At 39.0% G+C, this 21,278-nt stretch overlaps 1 protein-coding gene across 2 annotated transcripts in view; it reads right to left on the minus strand.

The window, feature by feature from the left end:
* ANKRD10 (ankyrin repeat domain 10) overlaps nt 1-11,714 on the minus strand; it is a 37,865-nt gene extending 26,151 nt beyond the window's left edge. Inside the window, exons 1-2 of one of the 2 annotated variants that reach the window (XM_071807335.1) lie at nt 11,311-11,714; nt 4,918-5,070 (exon numbers count right to left, since the gene is read on the minus strand). In XM_071807335.1, the coding sequence (XP_071663436.1) occupies nt 4,918-5,070; nt 11,311-11,511 (354 nt within the window). In that variant the 5' untranslated portion in view covers nt 11,512-11,714. The remainder of the gene's footprint in view (nt 1-4,917; nt 5,071-11,310) is intronic. The other variant, XM_065829640.2, reaches the window with a different exon arrangement.
* Nucleotides 11,715-21,278: the final 9,564 nt, after the last annotated feature.

Genomic DNA, 21,278 nt, shown 5'->3' on the forward strand with positions numbered 1-21,278 from the left:
TCACTGTCAAAAACCTCCCTTCCTTGGAGGAGCACAACTAACCTTTTGCAAAGACAAGGGCAGTCTTCTCTAGCTTGTGGCCATGACTAATTACCTTTGACTTCTATTTCATTTTAATGAGAAGTATCTAGCTTCCTTCCTTACCCTATTTTTATTTATGTGGCTGAAGAGACTTGCTTTTTTGGCTTAAATCTTCTCAGTAGAGGCTGACCAGTTTGCATTTACTCACTATACTGCTCAACCTCAAAAGACATTTCCTCTACTGATTATTTATTTCCTCAAACTTCCTGCCAATTCCCAGGTCTCTTTTAGATCTGTTGTTTTTTCAGTTATCTAAACAAATTAACAAATTTTTTACTCTATTTTCCCCTTTTTCTTTTGGAGATTCAAATTTCTGTTGGCTTTAGGATCTTCCAGTTAAACTTCGAACAAATTCCCCATTTTGTTCTCCAAGTCCCTGGAAAGGATTCAGATAATTTCACTCACTGTTACCTTTACAACCCTGTCATTAAAAAAAAAAAAATAAAAAAAAAAAAATAAAAATACTTACCTGTAAATGTTTCTTTTTAAAACAAAAAGCCCCCATGCAAATTTACATTGAAGGCTTTCAACTACATGTACTGGTTTTGGCTGAGATAGAATTTATTTTTTTCATAGTAGCTGGTATAGTGCTATGTTTTGGATTTGTGATCAAAAGAGTGTTGATAATACATCAATACTCCATACCATATGACATCACGCTCAGCAAGAAAAGCTAGAGGGAGGAGGGGGTGGAGTTCGCCAGGGCTGTCATTGCCTGGGGACTGGCTGGGCATCAGTCAGCTAGTAGTGAGCAACTAAAGGATTTTTTTGGTTGTTGTTGTGTTTTTTTTTTTTTTTTTTTTTTTAAATCATCATTTGATTTTCTTGGTTTTGTTTTTCTCTGTTTCCTTTACCTATTAAGCTGTCTTTATGTCAACCCACAAGTTTTGCTACTTTTCCGATTCTCTCCCTCAGTCCGCTGCTGGGGAATGAGCAAGCAGCTGTGTAGTGCTTAGATGCCTCCTGGGGTTAAACCACAACACTATGCACTCAGAAAATATTTCTAGTATAGCTATCTGACTAAGACACAAAAGCACTATTTTACCTGACAAGAAATATAAAATAACCCCATTCCTTAACTCGGGTGACTGAATTTCAAGTTCTATCAGCTGATCCCATTTCCAAAAGCTCTTCAGATTTCTTAGACCGAGCACCCTACCCTTTCTCAAGGCAAGAAGTAGAAGCTGGAGAATGCTGAGTATTTTGCCTCATTCTTTGCTAAAGATGCTTTGAATTCACGATGGTTTCGCCTTCTGAATTTTGAGTACAGATGAGAACAAATGGAATTTTTTTTTACCTGGATTTAGTCCAAATTGTTGTTTAAAATACAAAACTGTAATATACCAAAGTAATTAGTGTTTTCTTCTTCCCCACCAAAGGTATCAGTGTGTTCAGCTCGTGCTAGTGTAAGTCGTCTAACCCTCCTAAATCTATCTGCCATCACTGCCACATGATGGTAACTGGCTGGATGAAAAGTTAGAATCACCTGTAAGGATGCAGTATTTCTTACCCCTTCTCTTAAAGACAGGTCACATAAAACTTTTGGCCAATCAATGCAGGCAACATACAATATAATGTTTAATAGGCTGAGGCTAGAGGGAAAACATATTTAAATGAATAACAGACTTTTTGATCAAAAAGTACTTTGCACTGTTACAGTGAACTACAGCAGGCAGTAGATGAGTGGAGGTCTTGAATCCTATTGTTAAGAACTATTAGTAGGCACTGCCCACTTAAAACAAACAAACAAAACAAAACACAATGCACAGGACTTTCTCGAGTCCACTGCTGGGCAGAAATAGGCAGGTCATTACTTGACTCTTCAGCTTCCTCCTGTGAATTTTTATGGTGATCCTGATGGACAAGAACTGCCCACTGATCAGAGAGACAGTTGTTTTTAGCCAGTACATACAGTTAAATAAGGGGGCTGTCCATCACAATATATACTCACAGAACTTATTTGAGGACAGCAAGGTACAGCTGGGACAAGCAGTTTTCAGCATTTGTCCTTCACTGCTTCTGCTGCCTGAGAAATGTCCCGGGCAACTGTCACCAGCACCGAGATGTGCATTTTCAAGTTTTCCTAACCTACAGCATGGGCTACAATACAATACCTCAGGGCAGATATGACAAAGCATGCATGCAAATTCTACTGAGTACCGGAGGTTTACGTTAAGACTGAGACTCGAGTGGATTCCTTTTCAGAAGCTATCCTTTTCTTTTTCCAGAGATGATGGGTTAGTCTGTAGCCAATGACCAGAAGTCAGTTTGGAAGGAAAGTTTTACTAGTTTAAATATCAAGTATTCCCAGATCTTTCTCAGCATGTGTTTTGTATCCAGTGTCCATGGAACACTTGTCCTCATACAAGCATTAGCCAGTGACTATGTCTGTTTGAAGCACAGCATCAGTCAGCGAGCTGGAAGGAATAAACAAAATACACATCAGGAAATAGTGCTCCAAAAGCTCAAAAGTGTGGGTGGAAGCCCTAGATGATCACCTGAAAGTGCCTGGAAGTTAAATAAGGAAACATGACCATTTATTAAGCAGTTCAAATCAAACAAGAATACTAGATTTTGACTGCAATTCAATAAACAGCTGGAAGGAATTGGGGAGAGCAAAGCGTGCACTATGCTTTACACAGCCACGTATGAAACATCACAGGCATTTGTGGGATGAGTTTGCTGCTGCAGGGATCACCATGGTACACTGTCTAGCTTTCAGTGCTCATGGATGTGAAACTAGTGTGACTGATCAGTTGCATCTTAACAAAGAACTGACATTTTTTGTTTCTATTACCATTTTAATTAACCACAGCTATCTTCTTACTTCATAATCAAAACAAATCTAAAATACCTCTTCTTGTATGTTCAACTAATATTTTGTGGGGTCAAAAAAAAAAAGTTATTACATTCCAGTGTAACTTGAGCCTGCTGTTAACAACAGGCTTCCACAGTGTCAGCTCTTAGTACTTTCTGTATTAGTGTCCTTTGCCTGTCAATACCTTAATCTGCCCTTCAAAATCTACAGGATACTATCACCACTATCTCATTTAAAAGCTTGAGAACCACAGTACTGTTCCTCCCATAGAGGACCACAGATCTATTATTTGGATTTGCACTAGTGAAAAAACACCAATTTTTAAAGACTCCTGAGTCACTGGATAGTCTTGGTGACTTCTTTAAGCTGGAACAAGTTTGCTGCCTACTTTTAACTGCATATTATACTGCCTTCTCCCTTCATTTAGAGCCATCTGCATGTTGCCCTCAGCCCACGGAGAGATCTCTCTGCATTCTTGTCTTCTTTTGGAGGCTAGCTGCTACTGTCGTCTTTGCTACAACCTCACTCACTAGATGCAATTTTTCTTTCCCCCCATCACATTCCGGGACAGCAAGCTTGTTCTTCTACTCCATTTCAATCTCACTGGTCACTTCTTCTCTTTATCCTCATAGTTGGAAACTTTCATTCTTCTCATTCATTCATTTTCATTCATTCTTCTCTTCTCATTTAGCAGATACAGCAGATTGTAAGTCTTTATTCTGTGCATGCCATGTTTCCTCTCTAATCACTGTTTCTTTATATTCTTACCTGGTCTCCAGATGCATATATAGTTCTTGTATTTTCTTGTCTGAAGATTCTACTACTATGCAGCAATAACTTATTGCACAAGTTAGTTTTCTCAGGTATCAAGGAGAAGATGCCATCTATAGCCTCTGCATCCAGTCACCTTCATTGTTTCTACAATTCTCCTGGTGTCTCACAGCTGTTCTCAATGCACCAGCCGTCTTTTCTGAAAACTCAACACAAACTTCCCCATTTCTTATTTTTGCATGGATTAAAAAAAAAAAAAAAGAACCAAACTCTAAAAATGCAAATGTTCAAGTTCTTTAGCAGACTTAGTTTAACTCTACCACATATAAAATAGTCTGACTGTTAAATATTTTAAGAAAAATATGATGCAAGATTTAACAGACCAGACATTTTATGGATGCTGTGCTATACTACAGCTTTTAGTAAATGCATATTCTGTAGTACTAATTACTCTCCTAGATTATTATAAACAATAGTGTACTGTTATAAAGGCACACATAACAAGTCCATTCAGTAATGCAAACACTCCTCCAAATGCATAATAGTTTTAAGCGCTCGATTCTGTTACTGTACCAGAGTACAACAGTCCTTTACAGGAATGCATTCTCTGTTAAATAATTGTTATACATACTTACAGTAAAAGTAATGGAAAATTATTTAAAAAAAACCCCCATGCCTTCATTCTTTGTTAGTAAAATACATGTTTCTAATCTATTTGCATGAAGTTACTGAAAAAGCTTTAGAATTAATCTAAAAAGAAGAGTATGAAACCAGATGTACCTTAAAATAAACCATGGCAGACCTTACAAGTTAGATGTACAACTAAATCATGAAGTACCACAAAGGTCTCATGGTTCTGTAGGTAATGGTGAATCGTTCCATTCTTAGCATATGCAATAAGCAAGGTGTTCCTCACTACTCTTTTTTCTTTCCCCTAAGGAGGCATTACAATATCACAGTATTTTCTAATGCTGCCAACACCAGAGCAGCATACCATTTTCTTCAAGAAGCAGGAAGATGTCACTTTCTAAAACAAATGTTCTCCAAACCTTTAATGGCTTAAAGAACATTAATTAGCCCTATCTCTTCTATAATAAAAATGGTCTATAACTGATAATTAAACCATTTCACTTCAGTTGATGTTAATTTATCTGTTTGTGAATGTAAGGATCATACATGTAGTAAAAAGGGACCAAGACACTCCTTCCAAAACTATATGAAGAGATGAAATATGTGTGAATCCATACCTGTTTGTTTATGTTGGCCCCCACTTGAATCAACCAATTCAGGCACTGTGGATGTCCTCCAAAAGCAGCAATGTGGGCTGGTGTTTGAGCAAAACGTGTTGTACTGGCATTTACAGAAGCTCCAGCTCTTACTAACTGCATTAGGCACTCCAGCTTTAAAGACATGAGGGAATAAAACCAAAGATGTTACACAGATGTGTTATGACAATTAGCACATGCTAAATAAATAAATACATAAAATCTAAAAAACTAAACTTACCAGTGAAACTACATGGATGGAAAGCAAGAGAGAATATTAGATTTTCCCCCTTCTCCCTATACTCCCTGCTCCTTTGGTCATAGACTGCACCTAAAAAGTACTTAATTCTCACCCCCAAAACCAAATTCCAATATTTATTTTCAGGATGGCAGAAAAGAGGGCATAAATAGCTCTCATAGTCAGCTCTGAGGTATTTGGTTCACTTTCTTTATGGAGAAATTAAAAAAAAAAAAAGTGTTCCAATCCAGAAAAGCTGCAAGTGTGATACTAAACAGACATTACTAGATGTTTGCCAAAACAAGAGTGTTGTTAGGAGATACATGGATGTATTCTCAAGAGAGTTTAGAGCAGGGATGTCAAACTCATTTTCGCCAGGGGCCACATCAGCCTCCTAAAATTACATTTGGCCCCTTGAAGGCAACCGTGAGGCTGATGTAGCCCCCCAGCAAAAGTGAGTTTGACACTTCTGGTTCAGAAGAAGGTAAATCAGGAAAACACAAGAAATATATTAAATTTCTTTAATGTTTTCTTAGCGTGACAGAAGCAGATTACTAATGAAAACAAACACTGAATACTATGCTAAATCTATAAAAGGAATAAATTATTTTCACCATTTTCTTTTTATTACAGCTGAAGAACTGTTAAAAGCAAAATAGGTTACATGTTTGTGGCAATAGCAAAGAAAACCTCTCTGCTTTAATAAACTGCATTATTTTGCCACACTATTTTCTGACTTCTATTTTCCCCTCATACTAAACAGAAGTGTCAGATATCCAGCTACTATTTTTACATGTTCAAAACATGACATTTGTAGAAGCTAGGCAAACCGCAGCTATGATGACCTCAACTTTCAAAAACAGTCCAAAAAATGCTCCTTTCCTGTCACACAGTAACATTGTCTTTTTGTTGATAGGATAAGGAATACACTACGCTAAAATAAACAGTTTAGTCTAGGCTTCCATTTATTGTGGTTGGAAAACAAACACCACTGCACAGATGCAACAGCAAAACAAAAAGCCATCACATTGACTCAAGGCATTGGTTCATATAAAACAAATTTCTAGAGGTCAGTCCCTTCCAGTTAAAGATGATGTTTGTTATTCCATAGCTGTGGTTATGGCTAATCTTTTCATAAAGGAGCAATTTAAAAAAAAGGCATCAGAAAGTCAGCTGTCAGCTTGATTACAGATAGATGCATAAACATCACAATTCCAACATTCTTCTCTACTGCTGTCAGTCTCTTTTTTTTAACCTGTAAATTCCTTTTTGATGAATTACATACATGACATAGAAGTACCAAGCACTGTAGTGAAGTATTTTGTATTAGTTTTGCAAAGATATTGTGAACTTAATTGTTTCCTCCCCCCATATAATTCAAACAAACACTTATGAACGAAATCCTTTATGATATACAGTACTTTTTTAGACTGCAATGGACCTGATACTACACACAGATGTACCCTTAACTCACTGATTGCATGATGTAAACATGCAAGGGTGAGGGTAAGTTACAGTATTAATGAATCTAGTTCCATAAACCTCAACATTATCAAAGACAGTACATTTTCAAAAGCAAACAAGTTCTTCTACTGCAACGAAAAAAATACATTAAAAATGGTGTAAGAAAAATCTATAATTCTAGCGCTAGACTGCCTAAACACATTTTGTATTTGCTGATCTTAGACTTTCCTTGTTCACATGCTAGCACACCTAACATGGCTGTTAAGCCTCAATAATTATTAATAATTGTAACACGAAAATTATTAATAAGTGACACGACGGAATAAGATCCATTTACAACAAGAGGTCCCTATAGTATAACTGCAAACAAAGTTCAGCCAGTTTAAAACAACACACTTGTAATAGAATTAGTTAGAAAACACTTTCAGACAAGCATTAGAACTCTAGAGTAGAATATTTCCTGCACAGAAACCAGAGTGAAAGTATTTCCACAATTAGACAGGCATTATAGTCCATCAACTGAAAGGAGAAAAATACTGGACTGGTTCATCAGCATGATCTTGCACTGTTTAAATCCATTTTATAAGATGGCTACATGTCATAATTACCCATACTTCTTTAAATGTGGTGGGTTTTTTTCTTTTCTCTTGTGTACCGTGTTTTTTTTTTTCATTGTCTCTTACAGGGTCTTAAACAATGAAGGTAACATTTCATCCCATCAAAGATGAAGTGTGGGTCTTCTGCATCATGGCTGTCAGAGAAACCTGTTTCTTTCAAAATTATAGCAGAATGAAGTAAATTACTTCCATGGATAGGAAACGTCAACATAATGAAAAACTTCATTTGATTACTTATGCTTGAAATTAGGATACACAAGTCCACTTCTGTAAATAACCTTTTAGAAGATATTTTCCACTGTATTGTTATACCTAAAGTAGAGGTTAAACTGATTTAATGAAGAAGAAAGACAGGGCTCTGCACAGGCCACAACACTGGCAAAATACCGAGGAAGAGACAGGCTTTTTATCTGTACTACTTCTGTTTCAAAAGAAACAGAATGTACTTAAGGCTCTTTTGCTTCCTACAATGTAAACAGTCAAGCGGCAAAAATAAAACTAGGAGAGGAGTACAAGCAAATAGATGGGGTCAGAGAAAATGAAAATACACGTGCACGTGGTTAAAAAACAGAAATGAAATTAAGGTTAGTATAAGACAAAGTGAATTAACAGTGACTATGTTTTTATGCAAGCCCTGTATTTTCTATCTCTCTGCTAGCTTTTTAGATCATTAACAATCTCACATTGTGACCCATTTTCTCATAAATCTACAGGATGCTGGTATAATTTAGAGCACTATATAATTAACTCTAATTTGAATACAGCAACCATAATGGGAATTAATTTACATCTCAGGATATGAGCACTTCTCTGCAGCCAGGGAGTATCCCAAAAATGCAAACTCAACACAGCGAGTACATTTGGACTTGCTACTAACTCTAAAAGGAGGTCCACACTGTCTTTAAAACTCCAGATACTACAACTCCAGATGTTACAATCAACAACACTGGTTGTAGTATCTACCATCCTCAGTTGACTTTGCTTGTATTTTATTACTTCCAAGCTGTACAAGTATGTTTCAAAGTAAGCTATTAAAAAATATTGTGTTTTCACTTTTAGTCTTAAGATAGTCCATTTTTATCAGTATTGCCCCCAAAAAGCTATCTTTTCTCATTTATATATTCATTTCTAACAAAACTTGATTGTTGATGCTACTGCCTTACTGCAGTACAAGTGCGTGTAAGAATATCATAGCTGTCCTACGATACAAGGGCTTTCTTCTATGTTCAAATTGTGCAAAAGGTTAAAGGAAAAATATACCTCTATACTGCTCAAGTTCATCAACCCTAGACCAATGCTGTGTGTCCATGCACACACAGGTGTTTCAGATCTCACTGCTTATGACAAGTTACTCCACAATGACTTCTGGAAAGGAACTACATCAGTTTTGTAATTTCAGCCTCCTACAGAGCTGCACTTAGGACCAAAACATGTCTAGCAGACCATACTGCTAAACACCCCTATATCAGCACAGCTGTGAAGTTCTGTCACCATTTAATTTCCTTCAGGAAAAGAAAATCAAATGAGTGAAAATTCCACGAAATCTAAAACCAACCAACCAAAAAACAAAAACACAAAACCAAACAACCAAAAAAAACCCACAAACCCACAAGTGAAGAAAAAAAACACGTCTTATTCAGTAACTAATAATGAACATTAAAAAAAATTACTGGTTTAAAACTCTGATAGTTTGAGAAACAGAAGAACTCTCCATTTGAAATATGGATTAATCTGAACGTGTAAAAAAACATAAGACATGCATATGAATGCCCCCTAAAAGCAGCTGTTGTTTCACTGCTGGCAACCATCTATTAAGTAGGAAAAGGTACAAGTATAACTATGCCACACAAACACAAAGTCAGCCAAGTTTGGGATCCAATTCCATTACTGTAATCTTTTCAAGTGTGTTGTAGTGTGTCTGGCTTTGAGAAAGGAACATTACCTAACAAGACTATAAAATATGGAGCTAATTTCCATAAATTGAAGTTGCCTGTCACAAGGTTTTAGGAAAGCACATATATGCAAAGGTATATGAACCCCATTTATAGCTTATGTCATCTTTGCAAGTCTCATTTCATTTGCCAGATTTTTTCCCCTCTTATATGCAACAATACCACGTATCAAATTTTGCTGATAGTCAAGAAACAACGTGGCAAATATAAACATAGTATTTTGCAGACTGACTTGTTCCATTTGTTAGCCATTTCTGAAAGAGTCTGCTCAACAGAAACTAAAAACATACCCAAAAACTCACATCACCTAGCATGGTTAGTAGAAAGCTGAAGTTGCTCAAAGGAAAAAACAAAACAACATACACACTCAAAAGACAAAAGCAAGACTGCCACAAGCACATACTGAAGACAAATTTTTATGAGAAGAAAAACAAAAATAGAAGACTGTAATGGCAAATTAATATATTCATATTTTCTATGAGTATACTTTATGATAAAATTCAAGGCACTGCACTTTTTTTTTTGGAGTGTAGATGATTCCTAGCTTCTTTCTGAACAGATAGAAGGCTGCCTCAGATTTTGGTGGTTGTCTTTCAATTTTTTTAAGACTAAAGGACTACTTTGGTGTGTTTCTAAAGCGTTTCTCAAACAAGCACTGCAGATGAGATTACTTAACACATAGAAACCATCTCTTAATGTACTTTTATAAACCATGACAACTGCCTAAGTACATTCATCTTCTTTCTCCGGCACGCAATCAATAAACAAAAATATACTGGAAACGGGAAGGAAAACAGGAACAAAAGCTGCTCAAAATCTAAAACCAGACAAATCAATGTGGGGAAAAAAAAAAACAAAACCAAAACCCAGCCCTCTAGGCTGGCATATTGCATAGGCTGGAACACCCACCCCATTAGAAACAAAAAAGGCCCAAGAAATTAAGATACTACTCATGTTAAGACTTGAAGTTAGAGATAAGCCAGAGAAGAAAGGTGCTTTAGAAATATTTGGGTAATATTTTTCCATTCGCCTATCTCCTAAATAGCAGTTAATTCCCATTTTTGTGTTTGTCAATCCAACAAAGAAGATTACAAACACATTCACGTTGAAAACAGTACTAGGATTCTCCTATAACATGGCTTCAAACACTGCCTGTCAGCTTTGAAAGATCATTGTCTTTTTTAATCATCAAGGTTCAGAAGGAATCGAATTCAGAGGTTTTGGGAACACAGGCAAATTCTACTTTTCACCTAAATACAAAGCTCTACCCATAGAATGGAGAAACACGTATAGTGTTGCTATTTCGTATGTTTTGATCTCTTCTGCATTGCAACGACGTCAACGCTAACGCAGTTAATTCCGTATCCGTGCATGCATAAGACGGAGGAGCGCATCGCAAGCACAAGCATCTTCTTCCCGAAATCCTAACAAGCCGGTAGTCATAACACAGCCACCACAACAAACAGTCTCTAGGTGTGGGGCCCATGGATGATAAGGGCCATGACCAGACTCCGCAGACAAAGCGCGAAGGGAGGGAGGGTCAGCCGGGAAGCGGTGGCCGCCCCGGCGATCCCTCCTGCCCCCGGCTGGGCCGCCTGGGAGGTCCGGAGTGGGTCAGCGTGGGAGGAGCCCCCTGCCCCTCCTCCTCTCCATTGGCTCCCGCCGCCCGGTGCCGGTGGCCCGGGCGCCTTTTGAAAGCGCGGCTGCCAGACGCAGGGCCGCCTCTTGTCACACACCTCACCGGCAAGGCAACAAAAAAAAGGGCCGCGGGGAGGGGGGGGGGGTGGATGATTCGGGGACGGCAGGTGCCACCAACCCCATGATCTGCCCCACCCCGCGCCTCACTGACCGCGGGAGGAGGAACGAAGCCAAGCGCCGCGGCTCTCCCCTCCCTCCCGCCCGATTCCCTGAAGAGAAATGAGCGGCAGAAAGCGGGAAGCTGGGGGGGGGGGGGGGGGGAAGAGAAGCGGCGCGGCGGGCGCCTCCCGGCAGAGCGCACGCAAGGGGCAAAGATGGCGCCGCGTTGCGCGCCAGCGGGACTCGCGCCCTCCTTCCCCTTCACCCCCCGCGCCGCCCTCGCTCCGCCGGCCGCGCCGGGCCCCACCTTGCCGAAGTGCGCGGCCCAATGGATGGGCGTCCAGCCATAGAAGGAGTCCTCGGCGGCCAAGTCGGACCGGGGCGAGCTCTGGAGCAGCGCGCACAAGGCGGGCAAGTCCCCATCGCGGCAGGCGCGGTGCAGGGGGAAGCGCAGGGTCAGCAGCTCTTCGCTGGAGAAACCCGCCTCGGGGCCGGCTCCCAGCGACATGGTGAGCGGGAGGGCAAGGGGAGGAGGGGGGGGAAAGCGGCGAGAGGGGTGGCGGCGGCAGGGGCGAGGGGAGGGGGAATAGGAAAGAGGGGGGGTGGGGAGAAAGAGAAAAAAGCGGCAGGCGGGCAGGAGCGCGCTGTCCAGGCGGGGAGCGGCGGCGACTGCGGCTGCCGTTAGCTGCCCCAGCACAAAGGAAGCGGGGAGGGGCCGCGCGCGCCGCTCCGCCCCTCACGGGCGGGGCCAGGCTCCCCGCGGGACGCCGGGGCGGGGCGCGGCGGGAAGCGCGCGGCCGCCCCCTCGTTGCCGCCCGGGGACCGTTTTTTTTTTGCCGTTGCCCGAGGCGGTAAAGCGGCGCCGCCGTTTGAGGAAGCGGATTTGGCAGCGGCCTCCGGGGCAGGGCGGGAGCGGCCTACTCGGTCCTGGCGGAGAGAGACAGCGTCTCTGGGCTCGCCGGAGAAAGGCTGCCGGCGCCATGGGACGAGGGGAATGGCCCCGTGTTTCCGCTTCTCTTCCCCCCGGCAGGTAGAATCTGCCGGCGGGAGGCCCCCGCCGCGGAGCACGGAGCATCGCCGGTGTTCCTGAGCCTGCGCTGAGGGGAGCGGGATCGTCCTTCCTTGAGGATGCGCTGCTGGCTTTCAACATACATTGCAAGGCTGAGGGAGCTGGGTCTCTTTAGTTTGGAGGAGACTGAGGGGTGGCCTCATTAATGTTTATGTAAAGGGTGAGTGTCACGAGGATGGAGCCGGGCTCTTCTCAGTGACAACCAATAGTAAGACAAGGGGCAGTGAGTACAAACTGGAACACAGGAGGTTCCACTTAAATACGAGAAGAAACTCCTTCACAGTGGGGATGACAGAGCACTGGAACAGGCTGCACAGGGAGGTTGTGAAGTCTCCTTCTCTGGAGACATTCAAAGCCCGCCTGGACACGTTCCTGTGTAGCCTCATCTAGGTGTTCCTGGCTCCACCAGGGGGATTGGACCAGATGATCTTTTGAGGTCCCTTCCAATCCCTAGCATTCTGTGATTCTGTGATACCAATTCAATCTTAACGCTATCCCATTGGATTATTAACTTTCCAGAGTGGCTGTGCCATTAGCAGCAGTAATGATGGAGGAAGAACATTTGTGTGAAAACACGCAGGGAAGCAGATTTGAGGGAGACAAAGCATCAAACCTTTTTCCAGGCATCAAGTAATCTTGTTCACCTGAGCAGGCCCTCTTCAGTTCAGAATGGACTGTTCATGTGTGGAATATGTTTCCATGCTTGGGGCCCTGACTTGAATACTCAGTTGTGTTCCCATGCACAATTTAAGTGCTTTCAAACTAAAATCAGTGTCCCTTGTCACTGTGGGTTTGTGCTGTATAATGGATAGCAAACCAAAGGATAACATTAGTATCTGATTATAATGACGGTGCCAAATTTTTAATTAAAACTAGAAACCAATCCTTGAGTAATGACTCCAGAGAAACTTTAGGAAACTTCTGTTGTTTGCACCTGATTGTTTTCTGTCCGAAGTATTTGTCAACTACTTTCCTGACAGTGGTAAAATTAAATTGATGGTAATTTGTTTGTATAAATCTAAGTACATTCATCTACCTCCAAAAATAAAAGGATTTTTTTTTTTCAGTATACACTATTAAGCAATGCAAGCCAGGAATTGTGTTCTGAGGTAAAGAAGGTAGAAAGTAATTTCTGTTGAAAGTACCAAGAGACCTAGGCATTTCAAAAGCTTTAAGGTCAGGTTAAATGGCCCATTAAGGTATTGTGAAATATCTTACTTAATACAGGAGTTAGGATTTCTGAGAAAGTTTGTGTTTTTTCTCTCTTCTGGAAGCAAAAAATACTAATTAAGAAAAATAATAAAAATATATGTAGTTGGCTTTGGATTAGTTTCTGTGCATGAGTAATGTGTATTTTGTATCTCAAATTATTTGGTTTAAACTGGTTATTTAATTACTTTTCTAATTGAACTAGTAATTAAATGTGTAGAGATGATAGGGTGTTTTGGTGTGTGTGTGGGGTTTGGTTTTGTGGGGGGTTTTTTTTGGTTGTTGTTTTTTTTTTTTTTGTTTGGTTGATTGGTTTTAAATAGCATTTTTATTCCATATACTCTTTGAGGAGGAACTCTGAACTGTTGGACTGACATATCAATGTTAGCTTTCAGCTTTTGCTGAAACTGTCCCTGATCATGATTTTATATACTACTAACAACAAATATGTATTGTGGTTCCATAGGTGTTCCTCACATTTATTTGGCTTCTGTGGATTTTGGCATAGCTAAAACTCTATATGTACAATACCCAGTCCTCATAGATAAAATACTAATAGAAAGAAAAACACCTACTTGAAAGCAAAAAGAACTGCACCCTGGAATACAGGCCATTATAAACCACCCTCTTGACATATGCTTCCCCTAGCAAATAGTATTGTTGTACATATGTAAAACCATGGAAAAGGAAAATAAATACTGGAGATGAGGTAATTTTTCAGTCTTTAAGGAGGTTATTAAGGAATTGGTACAGTGTGGAAAGGTGCCAATACTGAGTGGGTGCTTTGTTAGATAGTACTGCTCTCATGTAAAGAAGGTGCTTTCCAAAGAGCTGTTGCAAACAGCAAAAAGGAGATTTGGCTAAAGATTTTGCTTAAAACATCACAGTGATTACTTCAAGTAAAAACAGTGGATTTAGACTGTAAAAAAATCTAGGAAAGCAAAACACCTTGCTTTTGTTCTCAAAGTTTTGTTTTGATCTGATAATAACATATGGCTCTCTGTACTTAGGACAAGCAGCACAAGTCTGGTATCAAGAACTACCATATTTAACTATAAATTTGTAAAAATAATTAACCTTATATGTGGTTATATTTTTATAGCAGTATCAAGACAGAAAATATAAATACAGATTGCTTTCAAAAAATTTTGCTTTGACCCTGTGTTCTTCGTTGTGGCCTTATTTAAACTGTAGAGGCTTATTTCATTAGTTTTTTTAACTGCAAAATGGGAATAATAAAAGCATGTCCTGAGTGGTGGTAAGAAGCTAGATTAATCAAAGTGCTTTGAGGTTAAAATATAACACTATGATACGAATACACAGATGAGGTTTTTCAACGGTAGGAGTTACTGCAACTAATCGTTGTGTCCTCTAGATATTTCTCTGTCTTCACCAAAACAAAATAATACTTAAGTTTCTACAAGGCTGCCAAGTTATAGATCTATGAATAACGTCTAAAGGAGGATGAATTACAAAGGAGCCCTTTTATAGATGGTGGCACTGAAGCTCGGGAAAGCTAAATGCTTTGGCCAGGGGAGGGAGTGCTTCCAGCTACAGCAGCTTTCAGTGCAGTACCTGATCCTTTGCCTTACAAGAATGTTCGACTTACGTTGGATCTGGCCTTTGTTTTCACAAGCTCTTAGAGTTTATCATCCTGCATGCACTTCCGTTTCCAGGTTATGTGGATTTTTTTCCCCACATATAGCTAGACAGATGCTGACACTTTATGTCAGTATGCCTGGTTTTGGGATTAAGGAATGAAGGTCCCATATGATAGAACAGCCTAAAGAAAAAAACCAAAACCAACAAAAACAACAAACAACCACACGCAAACCTAACAGAAACAAAAACCTCCAAACCCACAAATTATGTTATAAAAATGATCATTACCAGAATGCCTGCTGTTAAAGATTACAGTTTCATAGGTTGAAAACAGGCAAACTGTTTCTTATCGTGGTATGTATAAGCATTGACAGTCACTCACAGGTTGTTTATAACTACCATAAAAAGCAGTAAATATTAAAAGCATGTGGATTATAGTGAAGATGAACAAGAATTACATATTCCTGAACTTGAGAAGATTCATATTCAAGATTTGCATGTGGTTTTTCTCTCTTGCTGGGATATAGGAACTGCCATACCAAGTAAAGGCAGTGTCCTATCTTCTTTCCTTATTGACACTGTCTTTATTTGCCTTCTGGTGCTCCCTGTGAGATGAACAAGTGCTGTTATTCCTTTTGGAAAGGGGGAAGCAGAATGCAGAGGAGGAAAGAGGCTTTAACAATGCCGTGCAGGAATTCCGCTTGTGGAACTGAATCCTGGGATCTTAAGTTCCGTGACTAGATTCCTTGTTATGAGGTCAACATTTTTTTTTTTTTTTTTATTTCCTTGCTAGTGATCTACATCAAAAGTTCCAAAATAGGCAAGCACAAGTGCTCTCTATTTGACACTGATTCTGTAACCAGTCTGTAGTTGGCATATGACTTGGGGAGTCACATCTATCTCTATTTTTTAAATTGTGAATCATTACCCAGATAGATATGAAAATATGTGGGTTTTTATATTCTCCTTTTCAATTGACTTCCTTAGTATATTTTAGCAATGGGTTTTATAGGTTAATGATTTATAATATAAATTAAATTTTAATTAAAAATGTATTTTTTAACTGCTGTCATATGTTGTGAAACTGGGGACATGGGAATTGTGGGTTTAACTTTTTTACATCTCATTACATTCATTAACATTTCATTACATTATTATTCATTCTTTTGTACTTCTCTGTCATTATCATAGTTAGCTTCTACACAGAAATTAAAGATAATTTTGGCAATATTTCTGTCCAGAAGATCAGATATGTATAATATAAACCTGTTAAGAGGTTCAAACTTCTGACCAGGTGATAGATTTGGTTTCTCTGACAAACGTAGCTGCTACTGTGATCTGTTTGCACATACTGTAAGTGAGGAAATTGAAAGTCATGGGTTAAACTGTAATTTACAACCTTTGGTGATAAAAGGGAAGCAGTAATACATAACATCTCAGGTTCTTCACACTTTCTGGTTTGTATGAAGAAGGATTTTAGCATTTAATGTGTTTTATAAACTGAAATTCTTAATGGAATGCAATTAATAGTGTGCTTACAGTATTATTTATACAAAAAATATATTCTTGATTTTTTAATAACTCAGAAGACTTCACCCACTAAATCTAGTAGCCCACATTTTTGTATATTTGAAAAGAATAGTTGCATTACTTTTGTCCTCAGTTCTATTTCTGGTCTTTTAAGTGAAGTGAGGGGCTTTATTTCTCTTTCGGTCAGATCAAGGAGGTAGACTTCATGTTTTTTCAGGGCATTTAGCAGAACTAACTTTCTCCAAAGAAAGAAACGGAAAAACACAAAGAAGAATTTATAGGCAGAGTGATGTGGAAGAAGAGATTAGTTTTATTTTAGTTAAGTTTGCTTTTATGTTGTCGTTTGGCTAAAGGCTGAGAAAGCAAATGGTCTGTAAATGAGGACTTCTTGAATATTCAAGAGTCTTAACAAGTATAAATTTAGAAAGTAAATACGTTATTTTAAAATGATGTTTTGTGAAAAAGAATTTGCTTCCTTACATAACTGTAACATACTCTACTTCTTCTCTGTGCCATTGTGATACAAATAAATTACATTTGCCCACTTTACTTTTCAGACAGGTTGAATGTGGAGCATTTTATAACTTGTACTGAACAAAGGTGGGTTTTTTTAATACTCCAGAATTTCATCAAATACATAATTCATTCAAATCCTTCCATTCTTGCTGTGGCAAGCTTGCATTGGTTAACACTTGAGGCTTTATTTGGTTGCCCATACACACGTCTCATGCCATTTGAGATGCCCAGAAGTATTCTTCTTCCCTGTTGGCAGCTGCTGCTGCAGAAAGGTGTCAGTTGGCACAGGTCCTCTGCTGTGCCTGCACAGAGCTGGCAGGTATCGCGAGAGTCCGAAGGCTTCTGAGGCTGCATCGGATATCTATGTTCTGAAAGAATCCTCCGCAAATGTCATTTGCATGGATGTGCCCAGTCACATCAGGAGTTCCTCACATTTTGTCTGGTCCTGAATCCTATAAAGCAACTTGTCTTTGGAGGGGGTTGTCACAGAGTTGCTGGCTGACTCCTACATTATGCCCGAATCCGGTTCTGGGTCTGGGGGGACATTATGCTAGCTATTTGTGTTCAGTTTTGTTTTCCTATCTCAAATATTCAAGGGTGATTTTGCAAAAGGACAATCTTATTCAAACTTTTTTTTTTTTTTTTCCTGAAACTCTCAGTGAACTGTGATAAAATATAACATTTATTTAGATGCCAAGAATTTATTTTAGCAATGGTGGGAACTTTCCATCATTTTCCTAGTGCAAATAGTCTGACTCATCATTTTCAGGGACTAGTTCAAAGATCAGGTTTCCTTCCTATTTTTGGTTAAATTAAGCCAGAACTGAGTGGTGTACCACTTGAAGTATGTTGCTCTTGTCTGGATTTTTTGCTGTCTTTAGTTTTTTCCACAAAGACCAAGTGTTCTGCTGTGAGCACTCCTAAAACAGAATAGGAAATAAACATTATTCTTTCAAATGGAAGTTATTGGCAGAGACAGCCAAAACATTTTGTAAAAAATAATTTAACAAACTTTAGAGTATTAGCGCTCAAGTGCTAAAACTAAGTTTGCATAGTATGTGAGGCCTGTGAAGGCATGAAGATCAGAAAATTAATAGCAGCAGTAGCTGCTGACATGGGGAAAAAAAATAGTGGAAAACTAGTAAACTGCAAGTCCTTTATCCTCCTTTCCAGTCCTCAGTTCTCGGAGTTTTGTCTGGCAAGGAAAGCAGGGAATCTGTCTGACTTTTAAATAATTACTGACGTATTACTCTATTGCAGGCTAGTAGCAAAGAGCAGCTGTGCCCTGTAGCCAGAGCCAACTTCTCCCTTTCCCATCCCCCTTTTCTGACTGCCTTCCCTGGAGAAAGCTATCTCACTATTAAATAAGCTAGGGCTGGGTTGCAAGACAAACCAAGATTTCATTAGAAAAATATTTACTCATGCATAAAGAAGCCCTTTTCAAAAACTTCACTACTTAGGAAACTACGAGATTTTGAGGCTAATAAATAAAAGCAGATTTGTTACACTTAGAGTTGTAAAGCTGCCATCTTTCATGAGCCTGGGAAGAGTGACCTTATTCATCGTAAGGCTTTGCCAATTCTGCTTCCACGCAACTATTCTCTTCCTGATGTATATGAGTCACCTGGGCCATGCTTAACCGAGAGGTTTAGTGCCCAAAAAGTAATGCAGTTAATTATAGTTGTTGGCTTTTTGACAAAGTACCCTTCTTTTTCCCACATTCATTACCAGTTTTAACTGAAAATTAGCGTTTCTTGGGAGGTGAAATACCAGCACTGTGGTAAAAAGTTCTGTAAGAAATCAATACCAAAACATTTCCATTTTCCATTTATATTGAGCCAGAACCACAGCAATAAAAAGGTCGTTCAATGTCCTCATCTTCAAACTGTGTTCTGATTGTAAAAAAAGAAAAAGAAGAAAAAAAGTAGGAGTTCTTGGCAAAGTCATGGAACTTCCAAAATTCATGATATCTCCGCTTAGCTTTACATTTAAGATGAATGTTAATTTGGCTTCCTGACTCCTTGCATTTTCAGTAAGTAACTGTTATTTGAAAAAGTGCATGAATTTGCGGAGGAGTCTTGCTCAAGTTCCTGTTTTAATAATACACACAGTGACTCCTTGAATTCCTCTTGGCATTTCATTAGGGACACCATCTTCCTCCACTGCTGTGCAGGGGTAAGCAGGTGCCCTGTTGTAGCCATTCAGTGATGAGGGAAGCAACATGTTTCACATCATTTGTGTTGTGCTCTGACATGTTTTGAGATATAAGGAATGCGACAAATACCATGAAAACATCAGCAGTCTCGCACCTCGAGGAAGGCTACTGTGGGGCGCTGCGCATTGGGACTCTGGGAACTCATGGCTGCTGGTATGGAATCTATGTCATTGAGCATAACAAACCTTTCACACCAGACCTAAGAACCGTATTACCTATAATTACTCTGCATACTATTTTGTTTTGCACTGGGGTGGAAGCTTGGAAGTGGTACATTTGTGCAATATTTATTCAAATGTTAAATGAAACTGCAGCCAAATCAGTAGCTTGATTGCATCTACATGGATGTGGAGTTAATGAATCATGTAGTAATTTTACAGTTCAAAAATCTGGAAATCTTTCCATGGAAAAATATTTAATAAAGGGGAAAATGCCATGTCTTCTTACGAAGAGAACAAACAGAAATCTTCAGAAAGGTGAAGAGTGGGAAATGTCTGTCTGAGCCTGGCAAGTGCTCTTGAAACCTGCACACTGTTCAGTGAGATGAGATGCTTGTATTTGAGGAGGTTAGTCCTTACTCATTTGAGAAAGAGCATGCTTGTCCCCAAGCCATGATTTAGTAAAGCAATTGTAGCACCATATTTTTGTCAAAGAGGATAGCCACTGGTGTTCCAGTTGTTTGTGAAAGGGAGTGAAAAGCAGCCTGTGTTATCAGAATAGGTTTCAATTTTAGCTAGCCTCATATGAAAGGAGCCATCTTGTGGTTGTCTCTTTTGCAAATAAAATGTTGCTGTAATATGGCTTTGAAAAGCTAAGGTTAAAGATATGTCTATACTTCTGTGATAATTTTTCTCCTACTTGTTTAGAGGTGTTACCAAAACTTGACCTTATACATGTTTTCACTCAGAGAAATTTTTTATCCTATCAGATTACTGATTCTACCAAATCTTCAGAGTTAAAATACCACATCTCTCTATTGATACAGGATTAAACTGGGTATGTACAGTCTGTGTCCCCTACTACTTAGTCTACCCTAATATTTTCTAGTCCTCTGAGCTCTTGCTCAGAACTCTAATCTGCACTCTAAATTTTGCTTTAAACTGTGACAGCATGTCTTCTGAAATGTGACTCTTAGTGGAACTGCTTTCTAAATGAATGCTAAATTTTTTTTTTTTTAGTATAATCTTCATTAAAATATGATCCCTTGGAACTCTGTGCATTCCAGACACAAAACTGAAGCATCCTCATCCTTTGCTTCTGGACTTCAAACTTGAACTGAAGAGATAACTTTCAGATGATACATCAGTCTGATTTCTTCACTTCTTTGCTAATACACAAGAACACTTAGCAGTTTTAGGGTTTGATTAACCCACACAATCCTGAGTAGATGTCAGCAAATTTGTCTTACATAGATTAGCTCACTGATGCTTTTATCAATTTAATTAAGTATATTGAAAAACAAAGAAACCAGCCTTAGTTAACCGAAAAGTTATGTATAAACACAAGCCTCAGTCCTAATTTTTAGTGCTATCTCCTTAATAATAATGAATAAGGTTATGTATGATTCAACTTGGATAGTCATCTAACTACTAGAGCTGTTAAAATAGTACTTAAATATAACATCAAGGCCAAGGATCACCATAATTTACTGAAAATGTAGAAAAATGTTGCACATTTGATTTGATTGCTGTCTAGATTATTGATTGAAGGCAAAAGTGTATAAAATCTATAGTTTTTGGTAAATTCAGTCACATATTGCGACTAACAGATAAGCAAAATCCTACTTCAGAATGTACCATTTGAGGTTTATTGTATTCCTTGGAGCTGAAGAAAAGACTGTTCTAGGAAAATGCAAATCTGGAATTGCTGTTTGAGGTGAAAGTATTTGTACTGGAATGGGAGGTAGGCTTTAAGAAAAGGAGAGACAGGATTAGTAGTAGTTTTTACTACAACTGTTTTGGGAACACAATGTAAAAAATTATTTTGGGGAACTATTTGAGCCACTGGACTAGAATTGGACCTGCTGGAATTTTCAATCAGAAAATACCAATTAATTTGAGAAAATTCCAACTTTTTGACTGCTTGGAAGAGAGTACATTTTTAAAGTATTACATTATCTCTAATGTTTAAACTC

The sequence above is a fragment of the Patagioenas fasciata genome, chromosome 1, assembly GCF_037038585.1.
Source record: "Patagioenas fasciata isolate bPatFas1 chromosome 1, bPatFas1.hap1, whole genome shotgun sequence".
Lineage (NCBI taxonomy): Eukaryota > Metazoa > Chordata > Aves > Columbiformes > Columbidae > Patagioenas > Patagioenas fasciata.